Genomic DNA, 22,097 nt, shown 5'->3' with positions numbered 1-22,097 from the left:
CCCCAGCATGTGAGCTTCCTAAGCCAGCCAGGGGATTTACCCTGTTATTTTCAATAGGCTGTGTGGTTTATTAACTCATCTTGGGTCAGCTTCTCATCTAGGTGATGGTCAAGCAGATACAATTAATTCTTAGCTGAAAGTGAAACCTTCAGCCCTGTGCTCTGTGAGCTCCTGTCATGCTGGAGGGTCAGCCCTAGAGCTCCCCTGTAGTGTCCCCACCTCTGGGTTCACAGCTCTTGGTCCCACCATCACCCAGGGGATGGTAAGTTAGAAGTAGCTGTGACTCAAGCTACCTGCAGCAGTGGGGATGGTGGGGAAGAGCGTGGGTACATCCCTCCCTAGGCTCTCCCTAGCTAGGATTTCACTATCAGTCAAAGCTGCTGGCATGGCACTGGCTGCATGGACCACATCCCTGTGCCCAGCAGTGTAGTCTAAAGACCATCAGCTGTGAGATCTTTGATGCTGCTCCACGTCCTGGGGAGAGTTACACCCATTTAGCCTTAAAGAAAAGCCATCCAATGTTTGCCAGCTAACATGCCATGAGGGACAGAAACAGCCACTTGGAGGACTTTCTGAATATGTGAGCGTGTTAGTAAAAAAACAAAAACAAAGCCCAAACCAGCTCAGTGATTAATTATCACCTACCTGGAAAAAGAAATTTAAAATATTGCCCTCTTTCCCTCAGCAACCCAGCCCAGGAGTTACTGGGTAGGCCTGTGGTGCACCTATCATCACAAGCAGCAGACCCAGATAACAGTGAGGGACTGGCTTGAGGGTGGGAAGCGGGCCTGCCCTGTCACTTGTAATCTTCTCACATGCAGAGGCATCTTAAGTCCTTTCTAAACACGTTGATACTGCCTGAAAATCAATGAAAAAAAGCCACCCTTTGTTTGTGTTAACAGGATGAGAAAGTGCAAGGCTTCCTGTTATGTGTGTGTGACAGCTATAGATAAGCAGAGACCTCTGGACAGGAAATCCGCCCAACTTCTGCAGTGTGATTCGTCTGAAGCTTGGGAGCCCTTTTTAGATTGAAGCACCAACAGAATGAGACGGGGCTGGCCAGAAAATGGGGGACACGCTGGAGAAGAGCTCTGAGGAGCCCGAGATCTCTTTGGACAATGAGTGCTCGATGAAAATGGGGGACCTGGTGGAAGTCTCGAGCAGCGAAAGGGTCAAGTTTGATGATACGGGTCTCTCTCTGGTGCTCCAAAACGGCCTGGAGAACCTCCGGCTTGAAAATTCCCTTACGGATGTCATCCTGTGTGTGGACAGCAGGGAATTCTCCTGTCACCGAGTGGTCCTTGCTGCAGCAAGCAATTATTTCAGGTAAGGCTTGTAACAAACATACCCAATGAACTTCACTTCTTAGACTTGAACTGTAGATCTCCAAGGAGTGTAAACTGAGTGCTGAGCTCTGCAAATTTGCAGTGAGCCTCTAATTCCTCACATCTTTCAGCTCATTTTTTAAAGTTGGAGACTCAAATAAGGCAGGTGCCAGGTTGTGGATTTGCTGGAGCTCCGATACCAGCACGCAAAAAAAACGGAGAATGTTGGCAGACAAGCGGATGAGAAAAGGGTGTTTTAACCAAATATCTTTAGCCTCTTGTATTGTCCTTTTGGGATCTGGGCAAAGAGGAATATCCATTCAGATCACAGGGCATTTTTATTGAACTAGGAGTGGGTTTGTGGAACTTGCTAATTTTTCTATCATCATTCTGGGGTAAAAATATATATTGCATAAAATTGTTAGGGAGGAGAGGGAATTTTCCACCTGTCCTAGCGTTACTGAAAATCAACTGCAATGGGAAATATCTCCTTGAAAGCAATTTTACCATTGCATCCTCTCCTTCTGGTCCTCTTGAATTTTTCATTCTTTCACTACAACAGGCAGTCTATCTGAGACAACTGGCCAGCAAGGACAAATTTTAGACACACAGAGGAACTCGGTATTGGTTTTAACACAGATTTTCCACTATCATTTAAACAATCACATTTGCATGGCTGGGATTTTTTTTCTTTCTTTTACTGCTAAAGTGGTCAGATGACTGAATAGCTACAGAGGAAACACGAGAAAAAAAGAACCTGTGACCACTTGTGACATGAGCAGAAAGCTAATTTTAATGGAGTCTGGTAAGCTTTGCTGGTAGTGCCTGGAAGAACAGTTCTGTTTTTATAATCTAGAAGAGAGATTGTGTCTGTGAATATTTGGAAACAGGTATAATTTCTACAGAGAGACTACATTTATTGCTTATGAGAAAATGTACAGCTAAAAGCAGTGATGCCCAAATATTACTTACCAGCATTGTGGCAGAAACGAGAGCAGATGCACAAATTAAAATCAGACTTATCATAATGATACTTTGAAAAAAACCCCACAATTCCATTATGAGCAAAAGTGCTGCAATCAAAAGGACTTCATGGGTAAAAGATAGTTTTATGATAACAGTTATTGGCTGGTTTTCCATTGAGTCCTGAGCTACAGACTGTCCTTTGGAAAGAAGTGGGATACCTGGCTGGAGGTCATCTCATCCCAAGGCAATTGCACACGTGTGTAGGGTCTGCCCCCCTGGGTGCTTCTGTTTGGCCTGGCCTCCCAAGGAGTCGAGATTTATTACATCACTGTCAGTGCCTCTTGTCGTGGCTCTTTGCGTTGGTTTCAGTCACCTTTGGCTGAGGATGGAATTCTCAAAACTGAAGTTCACACAAGTTTGACAGAAGCCTGCAGCTAGGAGAAGAAAGGTGCTGGGACTGGGGCCCCACGGTGCCCTGCTGGGTAAGGAGCACAGCATCCTGGACAGCCAACACACACAATGCCCTGCCCAGCCAGACACAGAGCTGAGCTTCCTGGGAGGGACACAAAATGTGTGAGAGAGGAATAACCAGGGAGAATGGAGGGCTCAGGAAGGGGAAGCTGAGTTTACTGTGAAGAGGGAAAAGATGACACAAGTCTGCAGGGAACTGAGCTTCACCAGTTCTGCTACTCACAAGGCAGCTTCATTCATCTTGCTGTAATTCACTAGAAGCTGCATGGGCCCAAAGAAGGAAGGAATGCTTAAATCCCACTATTCCTATGAGTACTTTCCATGCCATTACAGGGCCTCTAACAGCCATGCACAGGAGCAAAGCAAAGGGACCCAGTGAGTCACAGGCTTCATTCCCCTGCAACAGTAAATTACACAACCCCCTTCCTGAGAGTTGGGTGCCACAGTGCAGGCTGACTGAAACACAGTTAAACCAAGCTACCAGCTTCTAGTCCTTTCTTCAGCACTGCTTGGGGGTAGATACACTAGTTCCTGTGACACGTCCTGCATCTGAAAACATAAAAGCATTAACTCTCCATTTGCCTGGATGATGGTAATAAAGCAGAGAAAAGAAATATGAGCTGACCAAGGTGGAAGAGTAGTTGTTTTACTCCTGCACTGTGCAGGGTAATGGGAGAACGGGGCTGGGAGAGGTTGAAGCAATATTTTCCAGAGCATACTCAAGCTCCAGCATGGTTGTTTGAAGTCAGGTTTATAGTTCCATGAACCAGCACTCCAGTGTGGGTGGATGCTTGAAAAGTACTTCACAAACTGCAATCCTCCATTGATTTTGTTGAGCTTTCTCCCTGTTTTTTAATAAATTTACCATTTTTAGGCTTCTAAATTTGGTGCTGGACCCTCACTTCATGTGCATTTCTTAGAGTACATGTTGATTCAAAGGTATAGTTTGGAATTACACAGGGACAAGAACTGGGGAAACAATGAAATTAGTAGCCACATCTGAAGGATTTAGAGCCTCCTGAGGGTAAATACAGAAAAGTGCAGAAGCAGCATTTTAATCCCTAGGAGAGAAGCTCAGCCTGATCAGCCTGAGTGGTGTTGGGTGTTTCCTCTGGTCAGGATGGGAATGAGGATCACTCCATTTGAGCAGAAGGAAGGTCACAGGAGGCAGCTCCCCTGTGTAGCACTGCCCTATTCTGCCCTGCCACATTCTAGAGAGGAGCACTGGTGGGAGAGCACAGTGCTTTAGGTGTGTGATTTCTGCAGGTTGCAGCCATGTTACATGAGTCCACACTCCCAGCTTCATGGGAGCTCTAATACCATTTCAAAGATTAGGAGACAGAGAGGCGACAGCACTTTGAGCAGATCCCTGTGGGAAGCCACCACCACAATCCCCAGGCTGGTTTCTGAGCAGCCTTGCACAGGCACTGGGGATCTCGAACTGATCCCATCAAACTCTCCGGCTCGCTGGGACGGAAGTGAGACTCTCACCTCCCCGACAGGGATGGTAAATACAAGACTGGAGTCACCAGTTTAAGAGATGAAAGGAAGAAGAGCAGACAACACCTGCATCCTACCCCGGCCTGTTTCTCGCTCAGATGAAGCATCCGGCACCCGTCAATCCCGCGCAACTGAACGGCTGCCATGGGCACACCTCCCTCCCCCAGGTGCTGAAACCCCCAGCCCAGGGAGAAGTGGGTACTGGGGACTGCTGCTTTCAAATGGCCACCTGCCCATGTGCCTCCCACAGACATCATTCCACACTGCCAGAGGGAGAGAAGCAAAGTGAATCCCAGTCTTGTGATCACTGAAGTTAAAGAGCATTTTGTCTTCATGCCTTAGAAATACTCTGATTTCAGTGGCAGCAGAACCTTGACCATGGGGCAGAGCAGTCAACCAAAGATCTCTAAAGAGCTGAGATGGGTGGAGGGAAAATGAGAATTTTGGCTGAACAACTTTTCTGACAAGTAACTTCTCTGCCCAAGTTTCCTGCTAAAATGTTAGGTCTCTTTATCCAAAAGGCAGTTTTTACACTGAGATGACTACGACCTTGCAATAAAATTTCTGCTGAGGTAAGGAACAGGTAATTCTTATAGCAAGCAGCAGCTGGTATCTTCCATCCATTTGCCATTCACCATGCCTAACTGCTTTGTAATAAAACCTGTTTACATCTTAGTTCCAGTAAGATGTGTCAATCAGACAGCTTTATTCTGGCACTGCTTTTACAAGAAAAGCATGGCCTCTGAGTTGGGACCTCCAGCCATTTCCAGGTTGCACTGTCCTGTCAACATTGTACATGACTAATAAAGAAGGGTTTGGTATGCAGGGTAAAGAGCATTTCTAATTACACTTTAGATCGGCACATGTTTTTCACCAACGCAGTTACAAGTGGCCTCACATAATTCTGATCTCTTGAGCCAGATTCCAAATGACGTGACATCTCATTCTCTGAGTGCAGTGAACAAGCTGATCAAAATCCTAAGTAAAAGCAAAAATCTGTGAGCTGAAAATGCAGAGGAAGACACGTGTGTTTGCTGTGCAGCTGTCACAATGCAAAGTGGATTTAAACAGCTCTTGGAGAATTTCTGACTCCCACATGAAGTCTGACTAGAGCCAAAGGTGTGTGTGGTGGTCACCTTTCAAATGCAGTATTATCCACCAAAGAAGAGGTGGCATCAGCATGCATGAAATCACTGCACTTTCTGGCTAACAGCAGTTCCAATTCATGATTATTCAAGTGCTTCTCTAGTCAAAAGGTACCAACTCTACAATCCTACCAGAAGCTTCCAAAATTTAGCAGAGGAAAAGTCAGCCTCTTAACTGGGAAAAAGTCCAAGTGTTAATGCAGTATGGAAAATGCCAGGGGCTTAATGAGCTGGACCTGTGCTAGAAACAGAAAGAGTTTGCAAGAGGCCACCAGGTGAGACATCACAACTGCTCCACAGCATCAGTCCAGACACGAGGAAGGTCCCAGCTGCCTTTTTTGCCATGGAACCCTAGGGCTACTGGAGAGTCCAGCTTGGACATATCCATCATGTGTGTAACCCTTATCAAACTCACAAGTACAGAGGTATGAAAGCAACAGAAAGATTTTCCTTGTTTCTATGCAATAATTGCATAAAGTATGAAGCAATCAGAGCATTCTGTGTTGAAATCTGTATAACCAAGTGTTTTTAGAATGCCTCATCCTGGTTGGGAAGCAGTAAAAGATAAATGTCTTTCTTTTCAGGGCTATGTTCTGCAATGATTTAAGAGAGAAATATGAAGAGAAGATCATACTTAAAGGAGTTGATGCAGAAACCATGAACATACTCTTGGACTACACCTACACCAGCAAGATGCTCATCACAAAGCAAAATGTACAGAAAGTCTTGGAAGCCGCCAGCCTCTTTCAGGTACAGAAAACTCAAATGCACTGATCCAGTCTTGCTGCTCTGGCAACACCGTGTCTTACCCTGGTTAACACACTGCAAACTTCTCTGATTTCGTGGGTTCTGGAAGCATTTTGCTTCATATTTACTCACACTGTGGTAAAAAAAGGCAGTGGCAGCCATGTACTGGAATGCTGCTGTGCTGGGTGCCATACAAACTGGCCAAGAGCCAGGCTCTGCCTCCAAGAGCTGTTCCCATGCGCTGCCTCCCGTGCTCCCCAAGGTTCAGGTCACCCTCCAGCCCAGAAGAGTTAGTGGGCAGTGGCTGGCATGGCTGGCCAGAGCAGGAAGGTAACTTTGCCTCTCCCTCTCCACTGCGTTGGGGATGGAGGCTTGCCCAGCCAAAGTCAGCATCCTCCTTTGTGATCTCGTGATGTAAAGGGTTTTAGTCACTACCTGGGACTTGTGGGAAACCAGACTTGAGCAGTATTACTCAGCTCTTGGTCCACGAGGTATTCACGTGTCCTGTAAATCACCTGTGAGGTCTAACAAATTGCAGTCCCTGGTCCCAAGCTGCAAATTGCCATCAAATTGTAACCACCAGAACCTGCCCAGTGCCAATGTGTGTGTGTGTCCAGTCCTCTCGTTAAGGAAGGCAAGAAACACCCAACTCCATAATCATCGTGGTTCATTAGGGACTTCAGATTCTTGAAACTGCCATGGGAATTTTACTCTGGAATTCTAGAACTCTTCTTTCTAGAGCCCAAGTCATATGAGGAGTGGCTGAGGGAGCTGGGGGGTTTTCAGTTTGGAGAAAAGGAGGCTCGGAGGGACCTTATCGCTCTCTACAACTATCTGAAAGAAAGTTGTAGCCTGGTGGGGTCAGTCTTTTCTCCCAGGCAAACAGTGATAGGACAAGAGGAAATAGTCTCAAGTTGCACCAGGGGAGGTTTAGATTGGATACTAAGAAGAAATTCTTCGCTGAAAGAGTTCTTAAGCACAGGAACAGCCTGCCCAGGGCAGTGGTGGAGTCAGTGTACCTGGAGGGATTGAAAAGGCGTGTGGATGTGGTACCTTTGGACAGGGTTTAGTGGTGGGCTTGGCGGAGCTGGGTTAGGGGTTGGACTCGATGATCTTGGAGGTCTTTTCCAACCGAAATGATTCTAGGATTCTGTGCAACGAACCTGTGGCCTTCGGGGTAATGGGAGCTGGTACTTGCTGTGGGGAGAGAAGGGAAAGTAATCCCAAAGTGCTCCCCAAGGTCACTTGGCAAAGGTGGTGCAGCTCTAATATCGCCTGGGCCCACAGTGCAGTAACTCACTGACATTTTCAGCAGACCAACACTGCCAACTGGTAGTATTCAATGGTTACTTTTGGTTCATTTTCAGGACACTTTTCTGTCTCCTTTTTTGTTTTCTTCTGAACCCTTTTCCTCAGGATTGTTCCTCAATTTTTTGTTTTGTTTTGTTTTTTTTTTCTTCTGAAACTATCAAAAGTATAAACTTATGTTTTCTCATTTCTCTTCCCTATTTTTCATTAAAATTAAGAGTAAATTTGATTCCCAAGGCTGGTGCTTTAAGAAAACTATGAAACCCTGTTAGAGTAATGATAAAATCATTAGAGTGCCATAAGTAAGGAGAGTAAACTAGAAAAAACTAGAAAACCAGGAATGTTCAACTAAAAGCAGCAATCCCAAATCTTACTGCAATCATCTTGGATACTATCAAGATTTATAAGGCCTTAAAACCTCATGTTATAAATGTGAGGGTTTGGGCTGGAAATGTGTTTTGTGTAAAAAAGATTTAATAACTACTAAATCTTTATTAATCTACTAAATCAAACTGGCAGAACTTGTGTTCTGCCAGCTTGTCTCTGTTATTTATGCTGAAGAACAAAGAGTGAGTTGAAAGAATCAAATGTTTCATTTCAGTATATTGACAGCTGAGAAGATTATTTATTTTCACGTTTTTGTTTGGGAAATTCTTTCCAATCAATGACATGTGAAAAATCCAAATTCGAAATAGAACCCTTTTATCTGACTAGCAACAACTTGTGGTAGTGCCTGTTTTTAATTTCACAGACTTGGCAATGAACCAAAGAAGAAATAACTTGCACAGTTCTAGATATTCCAATATAGATATTCCAATATAGATAATCCTCTTTTCTCTAGAAACAATTTTTGAAAAAGTTTTATGGAATTATGCCTTCCCTTACCCCCTTTCAATAAGTTTTGACCAAATGCAGCCAGAACTGACAGCAGGAAGGGGTGGAAGGCTGTTTGGATAAGGCAGATATCCCTGCTGCTGTGCCCTTTCCTCCTGGGGGAACCGGTGAAGGGTTTGGAACAGGGAGACACTGAACAGCTAAGCCTCACCCTCAAGTGACCCAGACAAATTTTTTCCACCTAAAGCACAGTTGCAACACGAGTTCAGTAGTCATCTCCTCTGTGTGGGCTGGCGGCTGCCCAGCCACGGTGCTTGCAAGGCTGGTGCCCACCCTGGATCAGCCTCAACACCCTCTGCCACCCACACTGCCTGCAGAGCTGCTCGTCCTTTCACCTCTGGGTAGGGGCAAGATCTCAGCTGCTTCTCAGGGCCATGGCAGAGAGCTCTGCTTCCCCCACCATAACTCAACATCAATCTTCAGACCTGCCTGCACCCCTCCTGCCCCTCCAGGAACCTCTGTGTTACCCCACTCCCTCAGCAGGGTTTGGGCGAGGGGCCATGTCAGCTGCTGTGGTGGAAGCAAAGAGATGGTGGGAGGGAAGCAAGCTCCTGAGCAGATGAAAAAGAAACTGTATTGTTGCCAAGGGCTGTGATGCCCACTGCTGTGGAAATGCCATATGCAGAGGGAACACTGGAGGATGTCCTGGAACTCCCTCCTCTAAGCAGAGCAGGTCTGCTCTGCCCTCAGGGCACAGCTGAAGCACCACCAGCCCGATGTGCCTGATGGCCTTACTGGCTCCCAAAGTACCTCTCATCCCTCTGTTAATCCACTTTCCATGAAAAAGACACTCTAAGAAAAACACCTTATCAATATCTGACAACCACCCTGCAGCCAGTGAGCAGTGAAGAGCCAGGGTGGCTGTCACAGGACAGTGCCAGCAGCGGCACAGCCACCGTGCAGTGCTGGCCCTGCCAGCCCAGAGGGCACGACTCGCTAAGGAAGGGCTTCGGGGCAGCTCCAGGTGGGAGATGGGCTCAGGCTCAGAAAGCCACCAGCCAGGGTGGCTGTGCCCCTCCAGTGGCCGTGGGGCTCCCTTGGGGCTCAGGGGTCACTGCTGAGCGGGGACGTGCTGTCCCTGCAGCCACAGCAGAGAGGGTGTTCGGGGGCCCCACAGCTGCAGGGGGCGGGATCTGACCCTGAAGTGTCCTGCATACAGAGAGGGATTATGAATAAGAGCCCTTTTAGCCACCGTTCCCTTCCCTTTCTAGGGGTTCTAGCAGGAGGCAGGGCTGCTGGCACTGCTTACACTAGACCATTGAATCAAAGCTGGGACAAGCAAGGACTTAAATGGGGAGAACAAATTCTATTATTCAGAGGGAAGGCCAAGTAAGCATATGGGATGTCTCCAGCAAGTAAGAACCTGGATTCAAATGGGTATTAGGAGAAAGACACTTATGGTAGAAACTGTTCCCAGGGAACAGGGCTTTTCAAGTGCCTGGGGTGGCATTAGGAGGGGTACTCACAGAGGGCAAGAAGAAAATTCAGAGCTCTGACAGACTAATCAGAGCAGATGAAGCAGAGGCTGAGGTGTCTTCCTTCTGATGCTCTCTTGAGTCACCTACTCTCCTGGGACTGACTGATGTATGCCCAGCAAATTTTGGGGGAGTTTTGAGGGGAATTTTGTCTCTAAATGAAGGGAGTGGTGGGGAGACACTGCAGCACAGAGATGAGGAGCAACAGCCACGGAAAGTCCTGCCTTGACATGCTCCCAAGCAGTCCAGCCTCTCTAGTTAAGCCCTCAGCATGGCTGTTTCTCACACCCACACCTCACAGTTCTGCATCTGCCTGGCCACAAGCAGCTCCCCAGAGTGGTTAGTGGGGCCTGCTGGCTGTTGGACCAGTGTGCACCTTCCGGGAGAAAACCCTCGGGTGTCACCTCCTGGGTATGGCTCTTAACAAGCCGTGTATAAATAATTAGAGCACTCTACAGTGGTTTGCTGTAGGCTGGTGAGAACATTGTTTTGGGGTCTATTCCCGGACTTGTGGATGACTTGATGAGTGACCTTGGCAAATCCTACGTTTGTTTTCTTTGTGTCTCATTACTGACAACTTCTAATGCTTCATGCCTAATAAGTTTAATAAGGCCAATGCTTAACCTGCCTCAGGCCTGAGGATTACTTGGTGGTAGATCCTCAGGGAAGGGCACTGGTGAGTTCAAAGTGCTTGCCTTGTGCTAGCCCAGAGAATGGGCAAGGTGAACGTGGCGGGCACCGAGGGCTCCACTGCAGTGCCACCACGTGCCACCAGCGTATTTATATCACAACACATTCTGAGACCTCACATACCCCTGCTCATCAGCCAGTTGCATTTCTCTAAACTCTTGACCACATCTAAATGTAAAACAGGAACCAGGCAGTCTGTACACAGCGTCTGCGATCGCTCAGCTCTGATAAACAGTCTAAATGTGTCAACACGACACCGACGGGTCTGGAAGATTCTACTCTAATTACTGAAACAAATCTACATACTACAGTGTTCAAAAATGTTTCGCTTCCTCTTTGCCCCTAAATTACTGTTGTGCAATTTTCCCCAGTGAGACAGAACGAGTTAAAATAGTTTGCTTGCTGACACTGGATGGAAAGAAGACCCAAAAAGCGTGGATGGAAATGCAGAGCATCAGCTCTGACCCGTCTTTGTGTATTTGCTGTTTGCACTGTTCACTGACAAAACCAGCACGAAGTACTGATGCTGTATCCATATCTGATGTCACAGAGGTGATGGAAAACCCAGGATGAAGCACTGTAACTTATCAGTTCTACCCAAAACTGTTTCCCAATTCCTAAATAATAACTAGCAATCCAGTTCAGATCATAGTTCATGGCAAATGCCCCACAGACATCTATGGCCCAGGATCTGCACATTTGGGACCCTCAGGTGGGGTTATTGTGCCAAGGAAATTCATGAGAGTGGTTGTGCTGCCCCACTGAATGCAAACACAGCCAGTACTTCCATGAAGCAGACTCTGTAAAATGCACATCCATATTTTTTCAGCCAGTGGCGATGACTAGGAAAACAAAGGTCACTAGAACCTCCAAAGGACCACCCCCAACAAGACTCTTGCCAGACAACCCTGGCTATCAGACAACTCAAAGATTTGCTGATGGCAAATTTCTTCCTGCCTCTGACCCCAGTTCAGGACAGCTGCCCATGCCCTCTTTGGGGGCAGCACTCTGGTCCAAACTTCCCAGACCTCAGCACTCATTTTCCACCACTCTCACAAGACCTCAGACACATTCGGAGTTCTGATGGTGGGAACACAAATGCAGACAGTGGAGCCACCTGCACTCCACAACCAGACTCTGTTCTAGTTGGTCTGGGCTGATAAAGCAGGTCTGCAAGATGAAGCAGGGTAAGTACATTGGGAGCCTGGGGACCTTATGTGTGTTCATCTCCATGATTGCCAGTGCTTTGAGTTCTCATGGATCAATGTTAGAAAACCCTCTTGTGAAACAAATGAAATTCATGAGTCTCACAGGTCCTCTGCATCCTGCAAGAGGAAAAAGGAGCAATATGGATGCAGAGGGAGAAAAAAGAGAGGGAGGAAGAAATTCTCATTTCAGACTGCAGACTCTGGGAGATATCTGGCCTCATGTAGAGCATGGGTGGTTGGGACCCAGCCCCAAACTCCATAGCTTTCCTGTGATACAGTCAGACAGTAACCACTCTGGCCTTAAACATGCTTTTTCTGCCCACAGTTCCTTCGCATGGTGGATGCTTGTGCCAGCTTTCTCACCGAGGCCCTCCAGCCAGAGAACTGCGTTGGCATCCTGAGGCTCGCTGATGCCCACTCCCTGCACAGCCTGAAACAACAAGTGCAGAACTACATCATCCAGAACTTCACCCAGGTCCTGAACTATGAGGAGTTCCTGGAGCTGCCAGCTGACATCCTGTGCAGCACACTCAAGAGTGATGACCTGTATGTCACGGAGGAGGCCCAGGTGTTCGAAACCGTGATGAACTGGGTGCGCTACAAGGAGTCGGAAAGGTTTTCCCTCCTGCCGTACGTGCTGGAGAATGTCCGGCTGCCCCTCCTGGACCCTTGGTACTTCGTAGAGACTGTTGAAGCCGATCAACTCATTAGACAGTGTCCAGATGTCTTTCCTTTGCTCCAGGAAGCAAGAATGTACCATCTGTCAGGCAATGAGGTGAGTAAAACAGGGAGGTATTGGCCACTCTTTCTAAGTGTCTCATGCTTCAGCTCAAAAATCCCACTAGAAGGAGCAGTACCACGGGGCAGAAAAAGGTACTAGCACTGAAGTTTCACTAACTGGTGCTACTGAAAAGTCAAGATGGGCCTCACAATTCATCCTGCTGACTTAGAGAGTTTAGAAGCTTTTGGAGGGTTGTTTTAAAACAGTGTACATCTTCCTGTTTATGAACATCTGAGCTTGACCCTTCATACACACTCTTGCTCAGCTAAACAAAGACCCCAGGTGACTTCCCCAGTTGCTCCTGACACCTCACCCTCTCAGCTGTTACTTCAAGCCTAAGAAAAGAAGAATAATTTTCCCACTAAACTGTGCCACAATCTGTAATGATTCTTTCAAATGTGAATATGTAACATGTCTATCTGTTACTTTCGGGAGAAAATGTTTCATAAGAGAGAATCTCCTGTGAAGAAGATGGTCTCTTCCAGAGGAGAGGTCTGTCTATGTGCCATTCGCAGAGCTCCCTGCACCCAAAGACACAGGTTCATCTTGACATCCAGTCGAGTCCTGTTCCACCTGCTCAAGGCAGGCTGTGGTGGATCTCCAATTCTTCAATTGCCTGTCCTCTTTGGAAAGTCACATTTCCTTGCCCAGAACATGGGGTAGAGAGGAGGGCAACCAAAAGGTCAGATTTCACAACAGGAGCAAAGTATGTGAGTGTGTGAGGAAATGTGTGTGCTTTCTCAGAGAGTCAGAGGAGGGTAGGAGGCCTCAGGAGCATGTTGTGGACCCATCACTAACAGTGGATGTGTCACTGGCATGGGGGGAGAAACCAAGTGTGTTTTGTGCCAGTGACTGCGTAAGACAGTACACGGTGACCTGGGGCAGTGCCAGCCAGTCTGGGGGGAACTCCTGGAGCAAGCCTTGTCCCACTCAGCAGTGCTCTCAGGTCCACATAAGACAGATAAGGGGAATGTTGCCCCGGGCTGAACACTCATTACACTCATCTTCAAAGGGCCAGCCGCTGCCAGCTGCCCTCCCCCGGGCTGGCTGACGCCTGGCAGTGGTGGCAGACAGGTTAGAACAGAGCCCTGAAACCTGGCAAGTTCTGGGACAGATGTTTAAAAAAATTTGCCTAATAATTCTCTAAACATAGTCAAAATGCAAGATTCACGTCTGTGTAAATAATATTTTTTAATGTAGATAAATTATGCCAATTTATAGAAACATGTTAAAAGTAGTATGAGAAGCAAAACTTTAAGCAAGCTGCCTCCTGGCACGACATTTAACCTGTGGGTCTTGCTTGCACATATTTCCTCCAAGCAGAACACAAGTTTCCAAGCACCCTCCGCATTCTTTGCTCCTGGTGAACATGTACCTGGGAAGTGACTTTTTCCAGTGTCCCTGAAACAAAGACCTGGTCAATAAACCGAGCTGGCAGGCAGTAAATTAGAGCTAACCATGTTTCAGAGCCTAGTGCTGGCTTTAAGTAAATCTTCTAATTTTGGCTTGAAATAAAAGCTTATACACAAAGAAACAAATAAAAAAACCACCTCCACAGTTGAGAACTGTCAGTGCTTTGACACTCTAACATAGGTCTTCAGGACAAATAATGAGTGCACTTATTTTCTGGTAGCACTAACTGCAGCCTTGCTCTCTTCAAGCTCCCCAGGGCATACACAAACCTTGGGGCCTTCCTACCTTGCCCTCACTCTATCAGCAGCAAATAAAACCTGTCTTTTTCAGCTGCCTATCATGTAGCCAGCCTTGGCACCACTGCTCACCTTCATACCTCTTGGTGCCACTCTGGGAATTCCCAAAAGGATCCTAGTTGATAGGCAAAAGCAACTAAGTACAGAGTTGGAAAAATCCTACTGAAAGAAGGACACAGCAACTTCTATGGAAAGCTTCTAAGATGCTTTCCAGGATTTCAGCTTAGAAGGCACTGGATAATTGGTTGAGCTGATATAAATTTGTTGTGATTTGCAGAACAGGTAATCAGAAAAAAGGTCACCAGATCTTTCTGTAATTGTAGATGTAAGTGCCCTGTGTACTCACTCTGTCTCATTTGCATTTAGATTATTACAGAAAGGACCAAGCCCAGGATGCACGAGTTCCAGTCTGAGGTGTTTATGATCATAGGGGGCTGTACAAAAGATGAGAAGTTTGTAGCAGAAGTGACTTGCCTGGATCCTTTGAGGCGAAGCCGCCTGGAAGTAGCAAAATTACCAATCACAGAGCAGGAGCCGGAGAATGAGAATAAAAAATGGGTGGAGTTTGCATGCATTACCCTAAAAAATGAAGTCTACATATCGGGTAAGGAACAAGACACTGGGAGTGCAAGAGGGGAGCAGAGGGTTCTCACAGTTATTTCCAGCTTTTATCGAGACCATGCCTGAGGCAGCTTTAGGAAAATTAAGCACTACAGGTATTCCAAGTGCTTTGGCTTTGAACAGGCTCCAGAGAGCACTGAATGTGTGAGGACACTGCCTAGCTCTGATTTTAGCACAGGATTCCTTTTTAAGCAATATTAATCTATATGCATGGGTACTTATGAAGTAGCACCCCAAACACTCAGTGACCCTAAACTCTCAGTGACCGAGGTCATGCAAGGGCTCTGGGGAACAGTTTACCAAACATTAAATGAAGAAGAATTGCTCCAACATCCTCTGTGACCTATCCATTTGCAGCTCCACATGCATAAGCAAAACCCTATTCAACTTCCCATACAAACACAGTTGAGCTCCACACAGAGGTTTGATCCTGAAGCTACAAAGATCTTACTTTGACAATCAAAACAGTTAAACTCAAGCTTGCTGGTCAGTTTGACAGCTGGTTTTGGTGGCCTGTCAAAAACAAGTCTGATGATCTTGTTCTGCTTTCCAGAGGAAAAGTGACAGCATGCTTTTCATCATTGTCAAGTTACAGAGCAGGGCTTCCATGGGGATGATACCTTTTTTTCTGCAAAATCAACCACCAAATTCTACACTCCCTTAAAATAGGAGAGTAGAATGGAGGAGGGAGGGCCAAAGTCTGAATGCTTTGCTTAAGTATGAAGAGGGGTCCACAGCCTTCCATCGCATTCCTTCTTTTGGGAATCCACAAATTTTTGATACTTCATTCCAATTTAAAGTTTATTAAATCTTTATCCTGGGATAAGAATTAGATTATTCCTTCCCTAGTTACAAATAAAAGAGGTTTTTCCTTTCAACCCACTATAGAGAGTTTCTTTTAATTCTGGGATGAATCCCTCTGTTAAAAGTTAGCTGTAGAGAGAAACCTAAGTCAAACATCCCAGCTAGGGAATATCTCTCACACTCACACCCTTGAGTTGGGAGGTCTCTTTTCCATTTGCCTTTAATCTCCTACCACTTCCTCTTTTTAAAGGTTATGTGCTTTTTGCATCCTTTTATTCCTGACATCTTTTCCAGTGTATCTTCTCCACTTTTCTTTGATGGTCTATCCAGGCTCCCTCCAGGCCAGGCTAACATATTCCTTGCTGTGGTGAGTCTAAGCTGGCTTTCCCTTTGCTGCTATTCTCACAGGTTCTCTTTCCTCCTTCTCTGCTTAATTTCATATCTTTGACTCTCTCCATTCCCTCTTTGTCTTTCTCCTTTTTGCCTTTCCCACCCCAATAAAAGGCTGAGTGGACCAAAGCCATTAAGAGTTTTCTTCTAGCTAAACCAAATTATTAGTGTCTCAATCCCAATTAAGCATCTGGTCCTTCCTGCATGTCCTTCTACTCTTGTTTTCTTTCTTTTACCTCCTGTAACTTGCTTCTTCTCTAACCTGGCTTGCATCTTTTCTAACTTGATCTCCCCTCCCATGTGCTCATTTCCCTCAGTGTCTTGGTATGGTCTGGAGTCCTCCCTGCCCTTCTAGCATCTGAACAATAGAAAATTCCTTTCCACAAGACTATGACTACTTTTAGATCATGATTTGTCCCAAACAGTTTAAATGCTTTGACTGGATGACCTGAAATAATACATTTGTAGCATAACTAAAAATGACATGAATTATCATTCACCATTCTGTTACTTTTACTAATGCAGTTACAATTCCTCCTCAAATTAGAAAGAACTGTTGTCTAGAGAAAGAACAGAAATAGAATATACCTCCAGTTCTCTCCCTGTCCCCCTGATGTGCAGTAAATTCACGTACTGGTCCAGCTCAGGGTCCCACCAGAGTTTCAGCCTGTGCAGGAAAGCACAAGTCACAGGGAAATTTCTAGGGAGAGGAAAGGGAACACCTGCAGTCTCTCAGCCCCATTGTACCCATGAATGCTGCATTCAGGCCCTTCAGCCACTTCAGCTATTTGAGTGCAAATAAAATTCAACACATACATGTGAAAAATACTGAGACAAAAGCATTACAAACGACTCTTTCTAGCATGCTAATTATCTCCCATTCAATCTGCTGTTTGGCCCAGAGATAGGCTCCATCAGTTTGCAGCGATCTGGCTGCAGTACAGAATACCAATGAAGGCAGACACTTTCTCAATAGAATATGAATTCTCTTTTCAGTATATTCACCAGTGAAGCAAATGTTTAATCAGGTTGCAGATGATGGAATAAGCTACTCAGTCTGTAAATGTGGTTTCAGGCTTAACTAGATCCGTTTGTATTACAGTTACACCAGAAACTGTAGGCAAACAAAAGTGCTCATTTAAAACACTGCTCTCACTTGCAAGTCAGCTCTAGAATGAGTGTGCAGGATCCTGTTCTGATCTCTGAGCTATAAACATGCAGCAAATCCAAGTCTGTAGAGAAAGAGACCAGAAGGAGAGATACAAAAATGAGATCCCAGCCATATGGTCCTATGGTTGAATAGTAAAACTTCCAACAGGTCATGCAGGTCTACTGTTGATCGGAGTTCAGAGTCAGGTCTTTTGCTTTACGATGCAAACCACGAGGCTGGCTGGATCCACCCAGCACAAACTGGCAGTTCCCCAGTGCAGGCCTGTCTTTGAGGGATTTGGCACTACCAGCTGCAGCATCCTCCCCTGTCTTGTGGAAATCATGTTTGTTTATTCGTCCCTTTGCTGCATTCTGCAAAGCCCTGGTGGTGCACAGAAATCTCCTGCACATCACCACGCTGTGTGTGGTTGGTTGTGCACTCGGTTTTGAAATGAAAATGGCTGTGGTCTGGTAAAGTGAGAGACAGTGATTTATCTTTACTGAATATTTGGTTGTGGAAATTATTCAGAGTTTCCTTTACCATTAAGTAAACTAAATGCAGAAATTTTCTTCTGCTATAACAGGCCAGGTCATTGGTGTAGTTAATTAAGAAGTTAATAATAAGTAAAAATTAATTACTTTCTGTTGAGAGAGAACATATTTAAATTTAAACATGTTGGAGATTTTGAGTAAATACAAGCTATTCTATCATATTTACATGTGTCATGTACACTGCAGGTGGCAAAGAAACAAAGCACGATGTCTGGAAATACAACGCCTCCATCAACAAATGGATACAAATTGAGTTCCTAAATATTGGGAGATGGAGGCATAAAATGGCAGTGTTGGGTGGCAAAGTATATGTCATTGGTGGCTTTGATGGCATGCAGAGAATCAACAGCATGGAAGCTTATGATCCCTTTCATAACTGCTGGTCAGAGGTAAGATGCTGCATCACATAACATTTTACTCATTTGGAACATTTTATTTGGAAAATGTTTGGGTTTGGAATCATAGAAATGATCTTGTACAATTCTTTTAAGTATTTCTGGTCTGTAAAGACCCTAAATATTTTATTGTGTAGAAATGCATATCCTTCAGAGAGTAAAAATCCCTGGATCGCTGGTCAGTTGTTGCCTGTGAGACATCTAATGCCTAACTTTTCTTTTCTTCATTGGCTTTTAAAGCTAGTAGTCCAGAAATCAGTGAGTATGAGCATGGCACACATGAACCAGAGCACAGGCTCAAAACTACTCTCTGTTACATTATGTATATAAAATGTGAATATCAACCTGTGCATTATATATGCTGCTTTTAAGCTGAAAGTAAAGGTCTCAAGGTAAACAGGAAAAAACCCCAGTTCTATTAACTGTACTTCAAGCAATGAGAGGAGAGAATTAGGCAGCCAATTAATCCATGACAGTAATGAAACTAGGTGTCATAATGGCAGACACAAACCCCAGTTTCTAGATTACATAGAGCAATGTGGATGAATCTAACAATCACAGCTGCAAGTAGAAAGATCGCTATGAACAAATTTCATATTTTCTTTTCTATGTATGTAACTATGTTAAGGAGATCTGGGGTAATTCTGACATTTCCTGGCTTTTCAATTGTGGATCATGTAATTTTAATTTCAGCATTTGAACTGAACATATATTTTTAAGGGTTTCTTCAGTCTTAAGAAAAAGCTGAATACTTCTACCTTATCCCTAGCAATGTCATCTTCTGAACCCTGCTTAAAAAGGGATATCATAAAAGGGACATCTGACTTCAAATTCCACAGGCTCACACCCCACAGATGTCAGTCTGACTCCTTCAGATGGTTACTAACGATGTTTATGGTCCCCAGGCTGCTCCCCTGATGGTCAACGTGAGCTCCTTTGCAGCAGCAAGCTACAAGAAGAGGCTCTATGTGATCGGGGGAGGGCCCAACGGGAAGCTGGCGACGGACAAGACCCAGTGCTACGACCCTGCAACCAACACGTGGAGCCTGAAGGCGCCGATGCCGGTGGAAGCCAAGTGCATCAACGCCGCCAGCTTCCGTGACCACATTTATGTGGTGGGTAAGTGAAGCACCAATGGTTCTCCTTGTCCAGACACAGCAGGGCTCCCTTCTGTGTCTTAGTTTTACCCACAAACTCTCCAGAGTGTAATCAAATAGTCAGGTGGCTCTTCCCACTGAGCTTACAAGGGATGGGAACACGGCACCTTCACAGACAGGAGTAAAGACTCACCAAGTCAAAATGCCTGTTTGTGTGGCAGGTATCTTGGAAAGCTGGACCTAGCCCAGAGACAGCTTAAAGCCATCCAAATGTGTGTTCAGAGTAGCAAGGGCATGATTTTACTGCTACATCGTGCCCCCTCTCCTCTCCAGCAGCATTACACAGCTCACTGCAGACAGGATTTATGCAGGATTAAGAGCACTGGAAGCAGGTCATGGGAGCAGAGCCACCGATACCCAAAGACCCAGAACTTCACTAGATTGCACTTGGGGTTAATTCAGTCAGCTGCCAGAACTGGATGCAAAGATGGAAGAACAAGAGTTTGGTGGTGGTGAGCTGAACTATGGAGGGGAAGGGAGCCTGCACACATCTCCAGATGGTGCTGGAAAATCCAAAAGAAGGAAAGTGGAACATTTGTTTCCCAAACAGGAGCTCTGAAAATTCCCCCAACTTTTATGTACATAAATACCTCATGCTTCTCCTCAGCTCAGAGACTGGCCTCACCCTGTTTGTCCAGAATGACAGAGAGAGAAGGCACAGACTTATGGGCTGGCTGATAAAACTCCTGATAAAAACTGACACGATATTCCAGTTACATTCATTCAGCACCTTTAAGACAGGGATATCCACCAGTAAACCTTGTTTACCTATCTGAGAACCAAATATAGTTCAATCAGATAGAAATCAGCCTCATCTGAAGTTTAAAAGATAAAAGAGCATTTGGTTCCTCCATCCAGAGCAATCAAATTACCCAGATTGATGAATTACAGCCAGATGAATCACTATATGTGACAACATCTGTTTTCAGTCTGCTCCAAGTGGGAAATAAAACTTGTTTAAATCACCTCACAATGACTTGATCATCCCTCAAATACTGGACTAGTATTATCAGACCCAGCATTTTTTGTAACTACAATAGATAAATGCTCATTTTTGCAGCAGGGAGGATCCCTGGCATTGTTGCACCTTATCAGTAAGAAGGTGGCTTCAAGGATTCTTTTCAGTGGTGTCCAGCAACAAAACAGGGAGCAATGGCCATAAACTGAAACAAAAGAATTTCCACCTCAACATGAGGAAGAACTTCTTTCCATGGAGGGTGGCAGAGCACTGGAACAGCTGCCCAGAGAGGTTGTGGAGTTTCCCTCTTTGCAGACATTCCAACCCCACCTGGCTGTGTTCCTGTGTCACCTGCTCCAGGTGACCCTTCCTTGGCAGGGAAGTTGGACTGAATGATCTCCAGAGATCCTTTCCAACTTAACAATTTTGTGATTCTGTACAGCTATTACAGAAGACACATCCAGTCCCTACAAATTTCAGAATAACAACCATTTCACTGTTGGCAGTCTCAGGAGGGAATATATTTCCATAGCCTGTCTTGATAATTAAGGTATTGACCATTTTATTGAGAGAAACAGATCCTGCAAAATTGAAAAGATGCACAAAAACTTTCAAGAATTTGGGAAACACAGAGAAACCGAAGGTCATTCTCTGTTTAACAAATCTGTAAGAAGATTATTGCATCAGTCTGACGAACCCCTAAACAAGGAAGGGGCTTTTGAAAAAGCCCTCCAGGCAGGAGGTTTGATGGACAGATGGACACTGAAGTTAAGAGGAGTTAGTGAAAAATCCTGTACCCATTTTTCACAGTGATGGCTTACCACACCTGGTCCTTCATAGTCTAAGCTCTTTTAAACAAGATTGTACTTTTCTGAAGCTGTACCCTTAGCTGAAGCCCCAGGTATGAGAAAGGTCTGTTTCTGGGTGCACTGTGGTCACACTGAATGATCACAGCAGTTTGTTCTGGCCTTAAATTCCACAGCCTTATGAACAATAAGTGGCCTTCTGCGGATCAGGCTTTCAAAACAATAAAGTATCCTGTGACCTTGTTTTTTCTTGGCTTTGGGGCAGAAATCATTCTTAGGAATGCCAGGAACAGAGAGCCCTGTTGAAGTGGATGGTTTAATTAAAATCCCTTACAGGAATGGCCAGTGCAAATATCCATTTCCTCTCCAGGTGGAGCAATGAAAGCCCTCTACTCCTACAGCCCCCAGGAAGACACATGGTGCCTGGTGACTCAGTTCACCCACGAGAGAGCCAGTTGTGGGATTTCTCCTTGCAACAACAAGCTGTTTATCACCGGGGGCCGAGATGAAAAGAACGAAGTCATTGCAACAGTGCTCTGCTGGGACCCTGAAACTCAGAAGCTGACAGAGGAGTGTGTCCTGCCCCGGGGGGTGTCTCATCACGGGAGTGTTACCCTCAGGAAGTCTTACACACACATCCGTAAGATTGTGCCCGGGGCAGTTTCTGTCTGACCGTGGGAGAACTGCAAAGAAACCCAGTGGCTCCGTGTCCCTGTGGCACAGACTGCAGTGAGGATGGCTTTTAGCTGCAGGGAGCAGTGGAGGGAAACACCTCCACAGGGCCTCGGGGGAGTATCTGTATATAAGCTCAGCCTTGCATTTCCTCTGTACAGTATATCCTTAAATTATCTTAATTCCTTCCCCCCACAGAAAAACCAGGGACCAGCTGTACTTTACTCCTGCCAACACAATACCTCCAACCAGGTGAAGAAATGTGATGTGTAGGTGGGAAATTTACTTCCCAGCTATATCTACCCTGAAATGTGCTTGAACTGGCTGAGCCTGGTCCCAGTGTTTGTTTAACTATTTATTGTGTTAAGTTGGAT

General features: G+C 45.5%; 1 protein-coding gene across 2 annotated transcripts; it reads left to right on the top strand.

The window, feature by feature from the left end:
• The first annotated feature begins 963 nt into the window (after nt 1-963).
• KLHL6 (kelch like family member 6) lies at nt 964-22,097 on the top strand. Of its 2 annotated transcripts, XM_064666948.1 has the most exons (8): nt 964-1,326; nt 5,992-6,157; nt 12,055-12,504; nt 14,586-14,823; nt 17,922-18,124; nt 19,036-19,249; nt 21,422-21,691; nt 21,922-22,097. In XM_064666948.1, exons 1-8 carry the CDS (start codon nt 1,067-1,069, stop codon nt 21,987-21,989), a joined length of 1,869 nt encoding a protein of 622 aa, XP_064523018.1. In that variant the 5' UTR covers nt 964-1,066; the 3' UTR covers nt 21,990-22,097. The 2 variants fall into 2 exon arrangements, with proteins under 2 accessions (XP_064523018.1, XP_064523019.1); XM_064666949.1 differs by lacking the exon at nt 21,922-22,097 and having other exon boundaries at nt 965-1,326; nt 21,422-21,855.

The sequence above is a fragment of the Pseudopipra pipra genome, chromosome 10 (assembly GCF_036250125.1).
Source record: "Pseudopipra pipra isolate bDixPip1 chromosome 10, bDixPip1.hap1, whole genome shotgun sequence".
NCBI classification, from domain to species: Eukaryota; Metazoa; Chordata; class Aves; order Passeriformes; family Pipridae; genus Pseudopipra; species Pseudopipra pipra.
The sequence above is the reverse complement of the archived record's forward strand: the minus strand, read 5'-3'. Positions and strand labels throughout refer to the sequence as shown.

Excerpts from the sequence above, each read along its gene's own strand:
- KLHL6 (XM_064666948.1), top strand. The coding sequence starts at position 1,067 with ATGGGGGACACGCTGGAGAAGAGCTCTGAGGAGCCCGAGATCTCTTTG. Across the intron at positions 1,327-5,991 it reads GCAGCAAGCAATTATTTCAG|GGCTATGTTCTGCAATGATT; the intron begins GTAAGGCTTGTA and ends CTTTCTTTTCAG. Across the intron at positions 12,505-14,585 it reads ACCATCTGTCAGGCAATGAG|ATTATTACAGAAAGGACCAA; the intron begins GTGAGTAAAACA and ends ATTTGCATTTAG.